This window comes from Pygoscelis adeliae, unplaced genomic scaffold, assembly GCF_000699105.1.
Source record: "Pygoscelis adeliae isolate BGI_AS28 unplaced genomic scaffold, ASM69910v1 Scaffold112, whole genome shotgun sequence".
Lineage (NCBI taxonomy): Eukaryota > Metazoa > Chordata > Aves > Sphenisciformes > Spheniscidae > Pygoscelis > Pygoscelis adeliae.
In genome coordinates, this window is record NW_008824232.1 from 379,659 (window position 1) to 396,378 (window position 16,720).

The 16,720-nt window shown below is 42.3% G+C and overlaps 1 protein-coding gene across 1 annotated transcript in view; it reads right to left on the reverse strand.

The window, feature by feature from the left end:
• Positions 1-852: 852 nt before the first annotated feature.
• Positions 853-16,720, reverse strand: part of TLK2 (tousled-like kinase 2) — a 41,757-nt gene continuing 25,889 nt past the window's right edge. Inside the window, exons 13-23 of the mRNA XM_009334882.1 lie at positions 15,360-15,512; positions 11,488-11,554; positions 9,522-9,619; positions 9,104-9,185; positions 7,343-7,434; positions 6,295-6,384; positions 5,652-5,821; positions 4,010-4,148; positions 2,770-2,881; positions 1,686-1,793; positions 853-1,300 (exon numbers count right to left, since the gene is read on the reverse strand). Of these exons, the coding sequence (XP_009333157.1) occupies positions 1,127-1,300; positions 1,686-1,793; positions 2,770-2,881; positions 4,010-4,148; positions 5,652-5,821; positions 6,295-6,384; positions 7,343-7,434; positions 9,104-9,185; positions 9,522-9,619; positions 11,488-11,554; positions 15,360-15,512 (1,285 nt within the window). The 3' untranslated portion in view covers positions 853-1,126. The remainder of the gene's footprint in view (positions 1,301-1,685; positions 1,794-2,769; positions 2,882-4,009; positions 4,149-5,651; positions 5,822-6,294; positions 6,385-7,342; positions 7,435-9,103; positions 9,186-9,521; positions 9,620-11,487; positions 11,555-15,359; positions 15,513-16,720) is intronic.

Consider the following 16,720-nt stretch of genomic DNA (forward strand, 5'->3'; position numbering starts at 1 on the left):
AGAGAGGAAGCTTTGCTGCCAAGTCACCTAACTGAGAAGAGCAGACAAATCTTCAGCTTCGGATTTTTGTAACATGAGCAAGATATGTACAGTACTGCGTGAGCACAGATCACACCTGTGATCAACTGAGCTGTGCTCCGATTCTTTCCCGTTCGCTGCCTGCCTTTTCAACAGTCAACAGATATCACGCTCACGAGAGCAGAGAGCACGTCGTGAACATGGCAGGGTGTGTTTTCAAAAAGAACAGCACTTCAAATAAATTAAAAAGGTGCAACCGTTGTGAGAGCTATGAAGCAGCAGCTGAAAACCTTGTGGCAGTCCGAGCTGTGATCCAATCTGATCAGAGGAGATCTACACAGGCCTGTTCTCCTATGGGCTTCACCGCCCTCCTGAGAAGGTGAATTATTCATAGTAATTTCTGCTCCCCAAGGGAGCAGAAAGCTGCACCATCCGCAGAATGGACACTGCCATGAACCTGCTAATACGGGTTTCACTTTCAGACCAGAAAACTGTTTTCTTCAAAAAAATTGTTATTTTTAAAAAACTGAAATTAATTAGGGGTAAAACACTAACTCTAGTGCCATGAACAGGCAGGATCAACTTTTTTCCCCTCCAAAGGGCAAAGAGTCATATACCATCCCCAGCTGAACCTTGGTGCTTCGAGCTTTTCAGGAGATGTTACCTAAACTTTATTAAAAGAAAAAGAACAATGTTTAAATATCAACACTGGACTAGCCCAGTCTTTTTCCAAAGTCCACATTCTTCATATGAAGCACACACGGCGTCCTGGATTCCCCAAGGCTGCATGTTCAGAAGTTCACAGTACATGGAACCATGTCTTTTTGTATTTTCTTGAGTTTCCCCTCCTTGCTCAGAGCAGCCACCCTTTTGTGGTCATTTACTGGATAAACCTCAAGCCACCTCCTATCCACATGGCTTGGCCTAGATGCTGAAGGTTTTCTTGATGAGAGTTGATGTCGTCATGCTCTATGGATGGAAAAAAGCAAGAGAAAAAAAAGCACCTGGTACAGGTTTCTTGAGACCCTTGCGGATTCCTCTATTCCAAAGCTGTTTCTGAAAGTCTTGTTGCCGGTTTCTCAAGCAGTTTTTGGCCTATTACTCTGTCTCAGTTTGAAGAGCTGTTATTGGATGATCCAGAGGTTGATGCAATGGCAGCTCCAGCTGGGCTGCTTGTGGATACAGATTTGCGGATGTGAGGCAGCAAGTATGGGTCACAGGCCAGCTGCTGGACATCTATCCGATCCTCCTTTCGGTATGCCAAACAACGTCTGATAAATGCCTGCAGATACCCCAAAAGGCAGAACAAGAATTAGTAGACGGACAGAAACAGGAAGCTTTCTTTGACAGATAACTCTTTGGGAGCGGGGCCAATCTGACAAGCCCAGTGCTGAAATTCCTTCCCCGGTGACCACAGAGACAGCCCAGCTCCTATGCCAGAAGCTCATCTTTTATCAGGAGAAAGCACGGGCAGGGGCACACGCTGCACTCTGTTCGGTCCTCAGCCTGACAACTACAACAACGCAAAGCCACCGACCACTCTGCAGGAGGCAAGCATTAATCACAGAACTCCTGCTGGTTTTAGGGTAACCAAGAGGACGGAACTGCCAGTGCCGATCGCTGACTGACATACGCAGTGCGATCAAACTTGCTGCAAGAAGATTTACCTTTGCTTCTGGTGTGACTACTGGCTTTGGAGGGAACTGCACCTCGGTAGCTTTCAGAATTGTGTTCTCCTGCAGAATATCTTGTTGTGACTGGTTGTGACCGAAGGGCTACCAAAAAAAATGGAAGACAGTTGTTAAAGGTTGGTGACAGGCCTTAAAAAACCCGTAACGCTACTGCTTATCATCACTTGACATCAGCATTTTTCTGGGCAAGAAGCCCATGAATGCTGTGAAGGTGCTGCCGATTCCAGCCAGATGAGCAGGACACATTGCTCCCACGCTTAAACTGAACAAAAGGGACCAAGCTGGAACGTGTCTGGGGTGTCTCCGGCTCAGGAGGGATCTCCACCTGCTTCCTTGTAGGTCAGCTTCAGCACGTGCAAGAGGGCCTTCATCTATCTAAGCTGACAGGAGATTCACTTCAATCTTTGCTGGGCTGGTTCCACCATTTGTCTGACTGACAAGACTAAGCAACACACCGTGTTTGTCAGCCCAGGCTTTCACAACACTTGGTTACCAAGGACTCGTGAAAACAGGAGTTGATGGAATCCTTTTCCTGCTCTAACCTATTTCTTCTGTTGTCATAAAACAAATTACCTTTTCTCAGGACAAATCATCTTTTCCTGATCCAGACTCTTCCTTTCCAAAAGCCATCCTAAAAACTTCTAGAGTGGGTCTTTGTACTCACTTTTTTTCCTAAAACACCTGCAGCCATCAAGGAGTACCAGGCTCGACAAAGATGTAGCGCACTGAAAGCATCACAAAACAATGCCAGACCAAGAACCTCAGGTGTCTGGCCCTGAACGATACACTTGTCCTGCCCATAACGGCCTTGGTGAGAACATGCCCAGGGGAAAGAGATGTTCTGCAGAACATTGCTTCTGAAGGAAGTGCCATGTAGAGCAAAACACAACCTAGTCAATTCTCCCCACTTCATTAGCATGGACTCTGCCTTGGAACTGATGGCAAGGAGACAAGGTGGAAGCACCTTCTAAGCCTGGGGAGGAGAAGGAAGCAGAAGCCAGGGCTGCCTCCCAAAAGGTTCGGGAATCACCACTGAGAAAGGAGTTAAATGCCGCCTTACCTTTCTACCATAGAGACACTGATAGAAGATGACTCCCACTGACCAGACATCAACTTTATTTGAAATCTTTGGAGGTTCTTTCCCAACCACAAAACACTCTGGTGGCAAATACCTGATTAGAAGGAAGTGACAACAGGTTATGAGCAGCATCTCCGAATACTTTCAATCATTTTCTTTAGAAAGGAACTAACAAGCTTCTGTGATCAGATATTGGCTTGGGACTCGAGGGACCCAATCTCATTCCTGTGCGTCTTTGGGCCAAGACCACCAATGCGTACCCCTTCTGGGAACAGTGATGCCAAGGACTCTCCAGACACTCACAGTCTGAGCCAGTCAGCACAGTCAGTTTCTTTTCACCAGAGCACATAAAATAATCCAGTTTTCTTTTACCTTCAGAACTGGTATTTGTTGTTAAAAGGGCTTGACCAACAATTCCACAATAGAATCACACAGCCAAAATACATATTTCTAGAAATACAACCCCAGATGCCACATCCTAGTTAGAGACACTCAGTCTCGCTCAAACTACAGCTAGTTTCATTTTTAGGAACAGAACAAAACTGTACAATACAGAATGCCTTAACAAATGTTCCTGTACAACTGCTGCCCATAGTGACAGTCCGCAGCTTGGGTAATACCTAAGAATCGCATTCAGTGGCACTCGCAGTAGGTCTTGCTCTCAGCCACGGGTGATGCAGTGACAACACTTGGCACCGAGGATGAAGTACTGCTGAAAACATCTTTCACATGACACTCAAAAGTGAAGTTCTGGCTATAGACGTTTACATCTTTTGTAAGAGCTAACTATGGATTTTCACCTCCTCATTTGTGGAGTGGAATACTCTTTCCATCTCCTTGATGTACCTGAATTTCCAAATAGGCATGGTATTCTCCTCCTCCTTGCTTAAACCGTTAGACAGTGCCATTATGGACTGTGAAATAGCAGCAAAGCTCCCCTCCAGAGCTCACTATCTCAGCAGCACGCAGCATATGCAGTTTTTCACCAGGCCCTTTGGATAAGGGATGGTTTTCAAATGTATGAACACTAACCCACTGAAAAGTAAAAAGCTGCCAGCCTCAAAAGGAGCCGCGTGACAACAAGAGCAGTTTCCAGGGTCTCAAAGCTCAGTGCCTCAAGCTGTCACAGACAATGGCAGCACATACAGAGCTGACATAGATCCAAAGCTGTTTATAAACTGTTCTTAATCTGCAACTTGCAAGTGTCCCAGGCGACACTTACCAGTAAGTACCAGCCCCCTGCGATGTCAGTTCCATGCCATCAACAGAGTTGTAGCTGTCATCATCCATGATTTTGGAAAGTCCAAAATCTGTGATTTTTATCTCTCCACATGCAGTACCATTGACTAGAAGAATGTTACCTAGACAGAGGAAGGAAACAGCCCCTTAGGATACACATCTAGCAGGAAAAAACAAGAATAAAGTTGTATTGAACTCTGGCACTCTGCACGAGAGGACAAGGAACCTACACAGTGAGCTGCAGCAGCCTGGGGCAGATGTTTTAACACGCAATACCCTGAGCGCCAGAGACAACTCAGCTCCCACCAAGTGCTAGAACTGATCTGTCCATCCTTGAATGACCCAGTGGCCTGACGTTACTTGGAGCCTCCAGATTTTGAGCCCTATTAGCCAAATGAGCTTGATGCCCATGCTGTTTTGACCCCTCCCCAAAGGTCCCGTTGGAAGGGCAGGTCAAAAAGGAGGATTAAGGAGAGAAGTACACATACACAGTTATGACTCATTCTACCCAGAAGTCCTGACTTGCCCTGGCCTCTCAACAAGCCAGAAACTCTGTCTTTCCTGGCAGTGCTCTCCAGTGGCTTTCTAAGCTCAAAAAGGACAATTACTGCTTAGGCAAGAGTCTTTTACAAATCCATCAAGGATCAAGAAGTCAGATCATCGCTGCTTTTCTCAAAGTCTACAATAAAGCAGCAGAATCGTGCGTGATGGCAGTGGATGAATCACAGCTTTAGACAACTGTAGGCAGAGCTCTGCAGCACACTCAGACAACATGAGAACAGTTGGCAGCTGGGGGGAAGAAACAGGGTCACGAGAACTAGTGCAACAGCACCACCTCCTGTACAGATTCCTCATGCTGATGCAATAAACCACATCACATACCAGTTACACAATGCTGATGAAGTGCCACCAGTATAGGGAGACAAGCCAGAGATAACTGCCCAAAGAGGTGGCTGAATTTTACTGGACTGGGGGGGGGAAGCTATATAGCCAATATGCATCACCCCAAAAAAGAGCACTTCCATTTTTCCCCTCATGACTCTGCCCAATGGTAAAGGGAAATCTGCAACATTTGGAGAGGACCTTCTACATGGCAGATGTTACTGAATTCAAAGGCAGACCTGAGCAAACACAGTTCAACTGTATGTCCTCAGCTTTGTGAGCTGCCACGCGATATGAAAAAACAAACACTTCCAAGTTAGCTTCTGCCACCAAATATTCAGGCAGATGATTACAGAAAGAATAAGCCAGAAGAATGGGAACATGAAACACACTAGTAATTATGGGAACCTTTATGAAGCAATAACAGAAGCTCTCAACAGCAGAACACAAGCAGGACATTAAGAAACCAAACACAGACACTTGGTGGTTCAAGGGCTCGTTCTGAACAAGGAGGCTACTTTTTCTGGAATGTTACTTCCTTGTTTTATGTTGCAGTTCTGGGAGACAATACCCTTTTCACAGGATGTTCTACGCATTTTAGTTTTTTCCTTGTTGCAAGTTAGTTTTCCCAGACAGCCCTGTCTCCTTTTTGCTGTCTGACCAAAGTAAACTTCCCCATGTTACTTATAACCCATTACCTTTAGTTAGCATCCTTAAGCACGTCAGCTAGCAGCACAGCATACCTGGTTTAAGGTCATAGTGTATGATGGGAGGTTTGATTTCATTTAAGTATTTTAAAGCATTCACAATCTGCATGATAATGGATCGCGCCTCTTTCTCCGACATTAACTTGTGCTGTTTCAGGTAGAAGTCCAGATCATTTCCCTCACAGTATTCTAACACTGTACAAAACCTGAAGGCAAAACAGTAGTTGTTGTAATTAAGGCACCTGACAGAAACCAGATCACTTTGTTATTGCTTGTCTGTAAGACTCACCTATTTGGTCAATATATTAAATTAAGAGTCCTCCAGCCTATTAATCTCTTTCTAAAAATAAGCTACCAGGAGCACAGTCCTCAATGCTCAATAGTACAAAGGTCAGAGATCCCCCATTAAGTGCTAGATCCAGAAGCAGAAAGCTGTATCAGCTGGGGCATTTGCCCAGGCCAACAGAGCACCACATCTGACATAATACGGCATATTGGTTTGTGAGCCAACGTTTCTAGAACACCAATATATGTTGAAACTGCCTCAGATATCTCTGCAGTACGGTCTGTAACATTGGTGTGGACATTCTCTGGACTCCTGGAAAGTTTTAAGAAACCAAATACTTTGTCTGTAGCGAATGGGTCAAACCAAGTCAAAGGACACAGCAACAAAACTTACGAGTCAGTATCCAGCGAAAAGTAGTCATATAGCTTAACTATTCGAGGATGATCCAGTTCTTTGTGAATTCTGTACTCTCTACACGCATGTCTGAAAATAGGAAAGTCTGAGCATTAGTCATACAAGTGACTTAATTCTAAGTTCTGCAGCTAGCGAACCCAGACATACCACACAGCAGTCCAACTTCAATCAAAGCCATCTACATTATTCAGACAGCTTCAGAAAAGGCAAGCAAACAAGAAACTGCGCAGAACAGTTCTTGAGAACCACAGAATCTAAGTGCATCTCAAGCACTGGCAATATTACAAAATAACTAATCTTGATTAATGGTAGTGCTTGCCAAAATAGAACAACCTCATAATAAATTGTTAAGGGATCCAAGATAGCTGAATACAAAAATCAGCAAGTTCTAGAAAAATTCCATGATGCTCAACAGCCCAACTTCCAGGCTTCAAATTCATCTTAGTTTGTCCTAGTGACCTGTCGGGGAATTAAGATCACATCTTTATCTTTGAAGCTTTGTCAAGAAGGCTTGGCTGCCACTCTGCAGAGCTTATCTAATCTATGGCATTAGGGAGCAAGTGTTACCAACACCAAAAGGCTTCCTGTACCTCCCTTCTAGGCCATGACATACCTATAGTCCTAATCAACTGTGACAGGATTAAGTATTCTAGGAAACAAAGGGAAGGGGAAGGCTTTCAGGGAGCACAATGCAGGTGTGTACCTGGAAGATGGTCACGAACAACTGTTTCCTGCAAGAGCAGAGCTCAGACATTTCAGAGAGAAGCCACTTTAATGCTTTCTTCATAGAGCACTACTGGTGCTTTAAAACCTTGTGCCGTAGGTGCTTATACAAAACTCTGTGTGTGCACACACGTTTAAAACATTTCTAATCTGACCATAACTTTTGCAAGTAGCTGCTGGGACAGAGTGGCTTTTGAAATGTGGCAACACACATGAAAAAAATGGCAGCCTGTTCACAGGCACTGGATAACCAAATACAGGAGGAGTTTGGAAACATGGCTGGCTGCTTTACAGCCTTACTTACTTGTGATAGTTTTCTTTCTTCTCATCTCTCCAGTTTTTATTTAACTGGTGTATTTTCACAGCTACATATCTCTGTTCTGTTAAATCAAATGCCTGCAGAGAGAAGAGCTGAAAATCAGTAGGAATCACAACTTCCAGTTAATACTGCAAAAGCGGACAAGCTCTAACAAACCAATATCCCCACCCAGGAAATCAGCATTATGACATACTGAGTGAAGAGCAAACCCACATTTTGATGTAATTAGTTTCACTAATGAAACCAAGCAACTCTGAAAACAATTGAATATTCTGTGCTTTGATCTGACCTTCCCTATGGGATCTAACTAATGCCGCATCTATTCTGACATTTTACCACCAGAGCCTGCAATGGGATCAGAAAGGCCAAATTACCAAAATATAGCCAGTTAATCACACTGGGAAAGACTCTGCCATTATTCACCCATGCCACCTAACTCATTTTCTACACTCGGTTAAAAAAACCCAAAACATACAGAGGATTTTTAATGCTTTGTTTCACACTGGTAGCTCAGCTCTCCATCTTGGAGCAAAATGTTTCAGTTTATTTAGAAGCTGGAGAATTCAATGACAGAACTGTGTAAATCTTGTGCTGTGTTTTTCCCTTCCAGTTTCTTGCTATTTAGGCAGTCTTTAAAGAACAGACCACTGGAATTGTGCTCTTGGAGAAATGCAGATATCTTTTACCTTGAGAGCAGCAACAGCTAATAATTTTTAGGATGGGGCAAAATCTTATTGTAAGCAGACAAGGATAAACTGCGTCAATCTCAAGAGTTGTATACTTAACTCCTAACGCTTAATAGATTGGCCAAGACCCTGGAGAAGAAGGGCTAAGCATTTGTTTTAATAACACAGTTACAACTCTTAAGGGTGGTCAGGTATGAAGCATTCATACCCCCTTGCTTTCATCTCCGGAGCCAAGGCTTTCTACTTAGTCAGCAAAGCCTTCAAAGAGCAATTCAGAGTACTTACATGCAGATCACACTCTTTTTTCACTACCTGAGCAGTCTAGCCCCCCGGTTTAGATATCTATTGCTGTACTGCATCAAAATAATAAATCACTGTGAAGTACCCAGTATTTGCATTGGCATAGTTATTTTCATTCTAGCCAAATTCAACATGAATTAAGAACTAGTGGGTACAGACGGGGAATATTTAGAACTGAAAAGGCTCTAAGCATAATAGTCAAATAGCAAATATCGAAGTATCACAGGTCTTGGCCATGCAAGAGTGCTGACACACAAGTAATCCTCAGTTCCAAGGAAGTCCCAAGACTGCACACACACACAGAGTCCGCTACTTCAGAGTGTAAAATGAAGACACAAGAAAAAAGCCTTCTACCTCCAGGAAACGAAGGCTTTGCTCTTATTATTGGAGCTATTTTCTCTTATTTACAGTGACATTCAGACTTGCTATGCCATACTCAATAAAACTTCGCTACTTAAGGTTGTATGTAGCACTTGAAGAAACAAGTGGTTTGCTTCTCTGTCTTGACAAAACTTGCAGACTTGGTGCAACATTTTCTTTTGACATACATTTGCAGGAAATCTGACCTCTGAGGACAAGGGCAGAACCTAAAAATCTCAAGCCTGCTGTCTAATGCAAGCCAGATGCAACATGTGCTTTGTCCTCCCTTCTTCCCTCCACAACCACACACACCATTGAGAAAACAAGTGTAAAAATTCTGCTTACTGCAATATTTCATTGCAGATTCAGATTACACCACAGATTGCCTCTTCAAATTTACCTTATATACTTCACTGAAGCCGCCTCTACCCAGAAGATGTAGCAACAAATACCTATCATTTAGCGTTGGATGGTCTTTAAATCTGGTGAGAAAGACACAGTTTAAGAACACTGACAGAAATAATGCAATCTACTGTACAATAAATTACACCTACTACACAGCTTAGAAACAACATTTGTATATTAAGACAGAAAAATATTAAAACTGTGTTAACAACTGACAGATTTGATACTATTTGATCACTTTGCACTGATGAAAGACTATATAATGGTACCTTGATGCACTTGGAAGCCTTTGTCTTACATGAACTTCAAGTTACATCACCATGTCAATTTAAAAAAGATTAAGTGTTTCCCATTATGAAGGGGACAAATAAAAAATTGTTATAGGTTCTTGTCCCTGAATCCCGTGTGCTTACTGTGAATTATCTTCATTGTGTATCCTTTTCAATTCCCTGATATGTAGATTTCTAACCCTCTCTAGCCGTTCCAACTCTGCTTGGATCTCTGCTTCTTCCTGCACAAGGAAAAACCAAAAGGAAAACACAACACTGTGTAAGATAGTGAGTGCAGTTAGCATTTCCACCTGATTTATGGAAACACAAATGTAATTCCACTTGTGAAGAAGTTACTGGTAAACAACTTGTTTGGAAGATTAGAGAGATGGTCATAGTCAACTAAGAGTCAGGTGGAAGGTGACAGGAATGAAAACTGACTGGGCAGTTTTGTTTACACCTACACACAGACAGGAGCAGACATATCTTTACACCTTCTTGTTTTTAACATTTTCCGTAATTAAGAAGCATTGTAGCTCTGGTCCTGCTCCTTCCCTGATTAAGTGCTACGCAGCTGGTTTTGTAGGAACTCAGCCTCTGCTGGGACAAGAGAAAGAAGACAGCCCTCAGAAGTAAGTACAGGGATGTCATGATGCCACATGGGGATGGCATCCGGAGAGGATGGAGAATGTGAAAGGACAACATGTGGTCCTACTAAAGGTAAGTGGTAGAACAGGTCAGGGTGTAACTTAGTGCCATGTGGAAGTTTTGATATACTGTTTAGAGAGTTGGAAGTTCTCGTGCCCTCAAACACGACACTAGAATTCACATCACTGTGGACAGGGTTGCAAACCTCAATTAAAACATGCGCCTTGAGCAGTGTTATTTGGCATATACGACTCAAGGGACATAGTTACCCATTTGTCTTGTGACTCTGTTCCTTCCCTTCTCAACTTGTTCTATTTTTAGGCACAAAGAATGAGCCAGTTTCCAAAAGTGGAGAAGGATAAGCACAGCTTCAGACAATGCCACGATCCGAGAACATTACTTCATTTTCCATTAAGGTCCATTTCCAAACAGATTCCTCTGTTCCAGGGTGGCACACTACATGCCAGCACAGATGGACCTGCAGTTAATCCACTCTAGCAATGCGGAAGCTGTAGAGCAAGCATGCCTCTAGCATACTCCTGCCCTTATCACTTATCTTTGCTCACAGGTCAATAAAACACAATGGGCAGAGTGCCAGCAGATTCCATGTGTGCATTAACTTTCCCTTGCCACTGAAAATAACAAGGAGTACAGTAGCATTAATGAGGCCTTGCATTCAACTTGTGTGTCAAGGTTACAGGAAAAACTAAGTGTAGTTTTTCTCAGGCACCACCTGAGAAAAGAAGGGGGACTCCAGCAATGCATTTACATGCTTCCTCTTTGTTTCATATGGGAAAGAAAACTCTTTGGCCTTAGCAGAGATCACAGCTAACCACGAAATGGCAGAAGATATCTATTTTTTTTTCAGTACTTCATCTGTTGAAGTGCCCCGGAAAACTTATTTACAGGTTATAGCAATCACTTTAAAGGTAACCAACAGCTTATCTAATTATAACCTCACTTGCAGGTACAGCTCCTACAGAAGCCAATGTATTTGAAAACAAACGTGCATTACAACTATCTAAACAGTACTAGTTTCCAAAAGCCCAAGAGATTTTATTGGACTGTTACTGATAATGCTGGTTACTCGATATCGCAAAGAAATGGGAAATTGTTGTATTCTTATAATTTTCTTCCCTTGGCCCATTCCTTCATGTTCGCCCATATTAGACACACACAGAGCCCAGCACTAGGCAGGTCATAGTGACAGAATAAGATGCATCAAAACAGTGGAACTCCCTGCATGAAATTGTAACTGTAAGGACACATAAATCTATTTATTGAAGCAAAGAATATCTTTCCTGAATACCACTGCCTTCGAAAAAATTATTACAAAATCCTGGCCATCCCCTTCAAGCAACAAAAACCTCTCAATTATCAAACAAGCAGTAGTGACCTCTACGGAGAAATGCTATTGTTCATAGAACACTACCTAAAAGCCTTTTCTGCAGATAATTCTTACCTTTTTAAGATGACCTAGTCGGAGTTTGAAGATTTCTTCCTGTTCGTGGTATTCTGCTAACGTTAACCTGCATAGAAGAGACAGATCCAATGCATCAGGTTTCAATGCATGTGATGAAGTGAACAGTCTGCAGAATACCCATCTCCAGTGGAAGTGACAACTACGCAGAGTATGTCAACAGCTGGCAGGAAATTTTTTAGGTAAACTCTGCAATCTTTTTTTTTTTTTTAATAATCAATGTAAAGGAGACCAAAAGCTTAAACCTTGATAAAGCACATATTAATTTCAAATCCAAGTCCCTAATAACACCTATGTAGGCTAGTGACTGACTTTTAACAAAGAAAGCTAAACCATAATCCAAATATGGAACACTGAAGCACAAGTATTCCACATCTTATTTTTCCATTTAAAGTTTGCTTTACGGACTCGTTTTCAAGTTTTTCTTTGTAATAAAAGCTGGATAATTCAACCCAGCTATTCACTCTGGGACTAGCAGTACACCTGGCCACAGAGCCACTGCAAACAGAGCAATGACCTGGGATTCAGAACTTTTTCCTGTTCCAGGCTCTGCAAAGTGGCTTCCAGGGAAACCTCGCGAAATTTACTTCACCTTACCGTATCTTTGACCTCATGTGTAGTTAGGAGAAGCAATGGGATAAGGGGAATCAGCCCCATTTTATTGATGGTAAGTGATGTGCAAAGTTTCCATCCTAGGTGGCTGGTCAAAAAAAGTTTCATCATGTTTTCGGTGTCTTTTATAGCCAAAGTGTGCCGTGTAGAACAGAGGCGAAGCACAGCCTTACACTAAAATAATGACAGATCCCATCACTTGTGAAATGTAATGATGTGCTGAGATCTTTAAGGTTAGAAAAATGAATCGTTAGATTAATTTTCTCACTACTACCAACAAGGAGTTTGGTAAAAGCATCACGCATGTGAACATAAAGCTATGAAGCCCATATCAACTGCATCTGTTTACTTTGTAAACAAGATACGCACGTGACAGCATATAAATATCTTTTTTGAACCTAAATTGAATTCAAAGCGTATCCCAGGAGGATTCCTGTTGCAGCAGTTATGCCCTGCATAGCACTTAGTACAAAGTTTAGTGTATGAGGTCTGCACAGCATCAATACCACAACTAGTTCAAGAGGGGACCGAGTCCTATGCCTGTGCAGGGCTGTGGGACTGTACAGTAAATGAGAGGAGGTAGTATTCAGCTGCTTAAGTGCTCATCTTGAAATGCCCCAACTTCTCTCCACTGCTGATAATGCAGAGGGTCCGCATAGTTGAAATAAGTGCTAAAGCAGTCGTTAGCTGATAAAACTCACAAGCCAAGTTCCCTCTAAAAGAATCTCAACCATAAGGAACTGCTTATTACAAATTAAAGATACATACAAAACACAGCTGATACCATAAATGTTTACATGTTGTCTCATTTCATATAAAAGCATGCTAATTCACACATACCCCAATCTCCCCCTGACAGCCTGAATTTTAATTATTAATTATTATAATGAATCTAATACTGATTAGATTCAGCTAATCTAAAAGACAGTCCCAAAAGTTTAGGTCTTTGGTTGGTGTTGCTGTATAAGGAGTAAAGAGACAATTGAATAAACCAGCAACAAGCTTTCCAGATATTCTTGTGCACAAATGAAATACAGGGCTAAACACCAACAGTCTACTCATTAAGCAAGAGATGTAATGAGTACCACCAGGCTACCATTGCCCAAAATAGCTGCCTGTTAGCAGCAAGCATTACAAAAATCAAGGGGGCTCTAAGACAAACACTGCCCTGTTTCACAGAAACATACTTGAAATTCACTACTTCTAGCGCAGCTGAAGACTCTAAGGTTACCCAAGCTGCGCTGACAAACCTCAAAAAGCCCCAGCAGATTAATCTTCCAGAATAAAAATCTTTTTCTCATTCACAGGCTAGAAACTAGTTTCAGGAGAGCACATGTTTCAATTTGCATCATGGGACCTTCCTCTCCTTTTTAAGACACAGCAACAACCATGAACCAAAGAGGAACCAAAAATCAAATGAAGGAATTTGGCTGTCCGCTTCTCATTCAACTTTCAGAAACATTTATATTCAACTTGCCTAAAAGACAGCCTCTGTAAGACTTCCACAAGGAAAAAACCTCCCTCCAAAAAATCAGAAAATTTTGTACCTGATACACATCAACAAATGCGTTTACAGGATAACTAATGATTAAGCAAGTAGTCAGTCAGTACAGTTGCTTCAGCTGACTTGCAAAAACAATGTTTTCATAAGCTAAAACACTCCACACGAACCACATCCATACACTGGCAAGCAGTTTTTATCAAGAACGCCACAAGAAGCTCTTCTAAACCACAAAGATAAAACCCTGAAATGTATCAGTGAAGAAAGATAAACCAGCGAGAAACACAGAGAAAAAGACCTGGTAGCACAACAAGGCTTACTAGCAAACCCAGGTAAAGCTAGATTACATCAAGGCAGGCTCACAACACAGGCAGAAGCTCACTAGGTATCACAGACATTATCATGATTTCCAGGCACATCAAGACCTGTGCTGCCATGTCTGCAGAATAAGCCACACGACAGCTGCACCAGTCTGCTGGGGAAAAACATCCCTGCAGAAATGGAGAAAGCGTCATCCTGTCCCTTAGAAGTGAAAGGTTACCACAATGAACAGCAACGCTTCGAGATATCCATGCACAGACATTCAATTTACTTCTCCAAACTCAAATGCTGCAATGCAGAAGGAGGTCTTTAAAACTTTATTTAGTTGTTTTTAAGCTCACTTGGCCAGAACGAGGGGTAAATGTCTCTATTCAAGCTACTTATTTGCAGACAGCACACCGTGCCCTCCAATACCATACACCTGATCAGCATCCTATTTGGGGGCACCGCCCTGGTTGCTGAGAGCACCCTGAATACCACAATTCACCCAGTCATGTGCCATCTCTGCTGTGACTGCAAAAGGCAGTGGGAGCTTTTGCTTCACATGCACTTTTAAAGATCAAGACCAAGAATTCAAAGGGCTTCAGGAACTTTGAGGTCAAGTCATGCCCAGGAGATTTAATAGTGCAAAAAGAAAAGTGTCATTGAGAGTTATGGTATTAGCCAACAGCAATAAAATGAAAACTGTAAAGGAAACTGGTAGAAGGTAACAGAAGGTCTCTGACTTAACGTATTTCCAACTCATAGCAACTTCCCAAAAAATAATGTTCTAAATTTCTTGTGAGACACAGCTTTCCTCTCTAAGAATATCAGTAACTCCAAAAGAGGTAGGGAGAAAAAAAAAAAAAACTTCTTTAAGAAGAAAGAGTAGCACTTCAACTACCTTTCCATTTCCCTGACTCGGTTATCTGCGAAGGACTGCTTTGGAGATACAGGTCAATGCTTAATGCACTGTCCTTACGGAGAGCATCTTTTTTCTTCAGTATACCAAATTAATTGTTTGAAAAGCCTCACCAGAAAGCACATGGAAATAAAAGCTTCTAAATGTGTATGATTTTTTTTTCCTTAAAAAAACACACCATGTATCATACAGATACCAAAATCAATCTGAAGTTGCAACACTTAAGACAGACACCACTTTTCAAACTTGACGCAACAGGAATACTGAAAAAGTTACTGCATTCAAAAAAAGTTAAGCTCATACAAAGTCTGGACTCGGCAATGATCCTTGTTTTACTCCAATGAAAACTATTTAGAACTGCAGCCAGATGTTGCTGAATGCCAGGCTAGTTCCACAATATTCATTTGTGCACGGAGTGAAGCCTAGAGGCAAGGGCAAGATTCCATTTCCCAGTAGATATTTTGTGCTCTAATCAAAGCATGCAGCTTTGCAACGCACCAAGAAGGCCACGTAACCTACGTTTCATTTTCTGCTCCATTGGTCTTGTTCTTGCGCTGCTTCTGCTCATTGCTTGCTGGAGGGGTCTGTCCCATGGCAGGTGGCTTCCGTTTTGCTAACATTTTTCGTTGTCTTTCTATTTCTTCCCGCTGGGAATTTATCCTTTCCTGTTGCCTGGAAAGGAGAAAGTAGAAAAAGCATGAAGCAGATAACTAATGGTATGTACTCGGTTGTCTTCAGCATCTGCTCTTAACAGGTTAGAGCAACGAATTTCAAATACATTGTACTTGTAAGATTAGTAATAAAATATTTTTGTACAGAAAAGGGGGATGTGCCAAACATTATGACTCAGATTTTTTTAAAGGTATTTTTACATAAAAGGGGATTCTTTTCCTGGCCCACAGAAACCTTTCAGTAAGTGAAAGGTTTTATTCATGCAGAGGATATCCAAAACCAAGGAGCTGCTAACCTCACGGAAAACCCAGGGATCCATGGTAAGTCACTAACTTTCCGCACACTTTTTCCTAGAAGGCTCTGTTCTAATCTCAGACTTTCCTGTTAAAACTATTCCTGAAGTCTGGCACTGTCTGAGAAAGTACCCTTATACTTCTTCAGGGGTACAGCTAAACTATCCTTAGTTCTCTGAAATATAACCAACGCCATTCCTAATTTCACTAAGAAAACAGTCTCTCCTCCAAGATAAAAAGACTATCTTAAAACTTTTTACAGTAATGGGAGTAATGGGAGGCAGTCTTCAAGGGCAAAGGACTCCAGGAAGGCTGGACATTCTTCAAGAAGGAAACCTTAAAGGCACAGGAGCAGGCTGTCCCCATGTGCCAAAAGACAAAGCCAGCGGGGAAGAAGACCGGCCTGGCTGAACAGAGAGCTTTGGCTGGAACTCAGGAAAAAAGGAGAGTTTATGACCTTTGGAAGAAGGGCAAGCCAACTCAGGAGGACTAAAAGGATGTCGTGAGGTTATGCAGGGAGAAAATTAGAAGGGCCAAAGCCCAACTAGAACTTAAACTTGCTACTGCCGTAAAAGACAATAAAAAGTGTTTCTATAAATACATTAGCAACAAAAGGAGGGCTAAGGAGAATCTCCATCCTTTACTGAATGCAGGGGGAAACATAGTGACAAAGGATGAGGAAAAGGCTGAGGTACTTAATGCCTTCTTCACTTCAGTCTTTAGTAGTAAGACCAGTTGTTCTCTGGGTACCCAGTCCCCCGTGCTGGAAGACAGGGACGGGGAGCAGAATGAAGCCCCCATAATCCAAGGGGAAATGGTTAGTGACCTGCTACACCACCTAGATACACACAACTCTATGGGGCTGGATGGGATCCACCCAAGGGTACTGAAGGAGTCGGCGGAAGTGCTCACCCA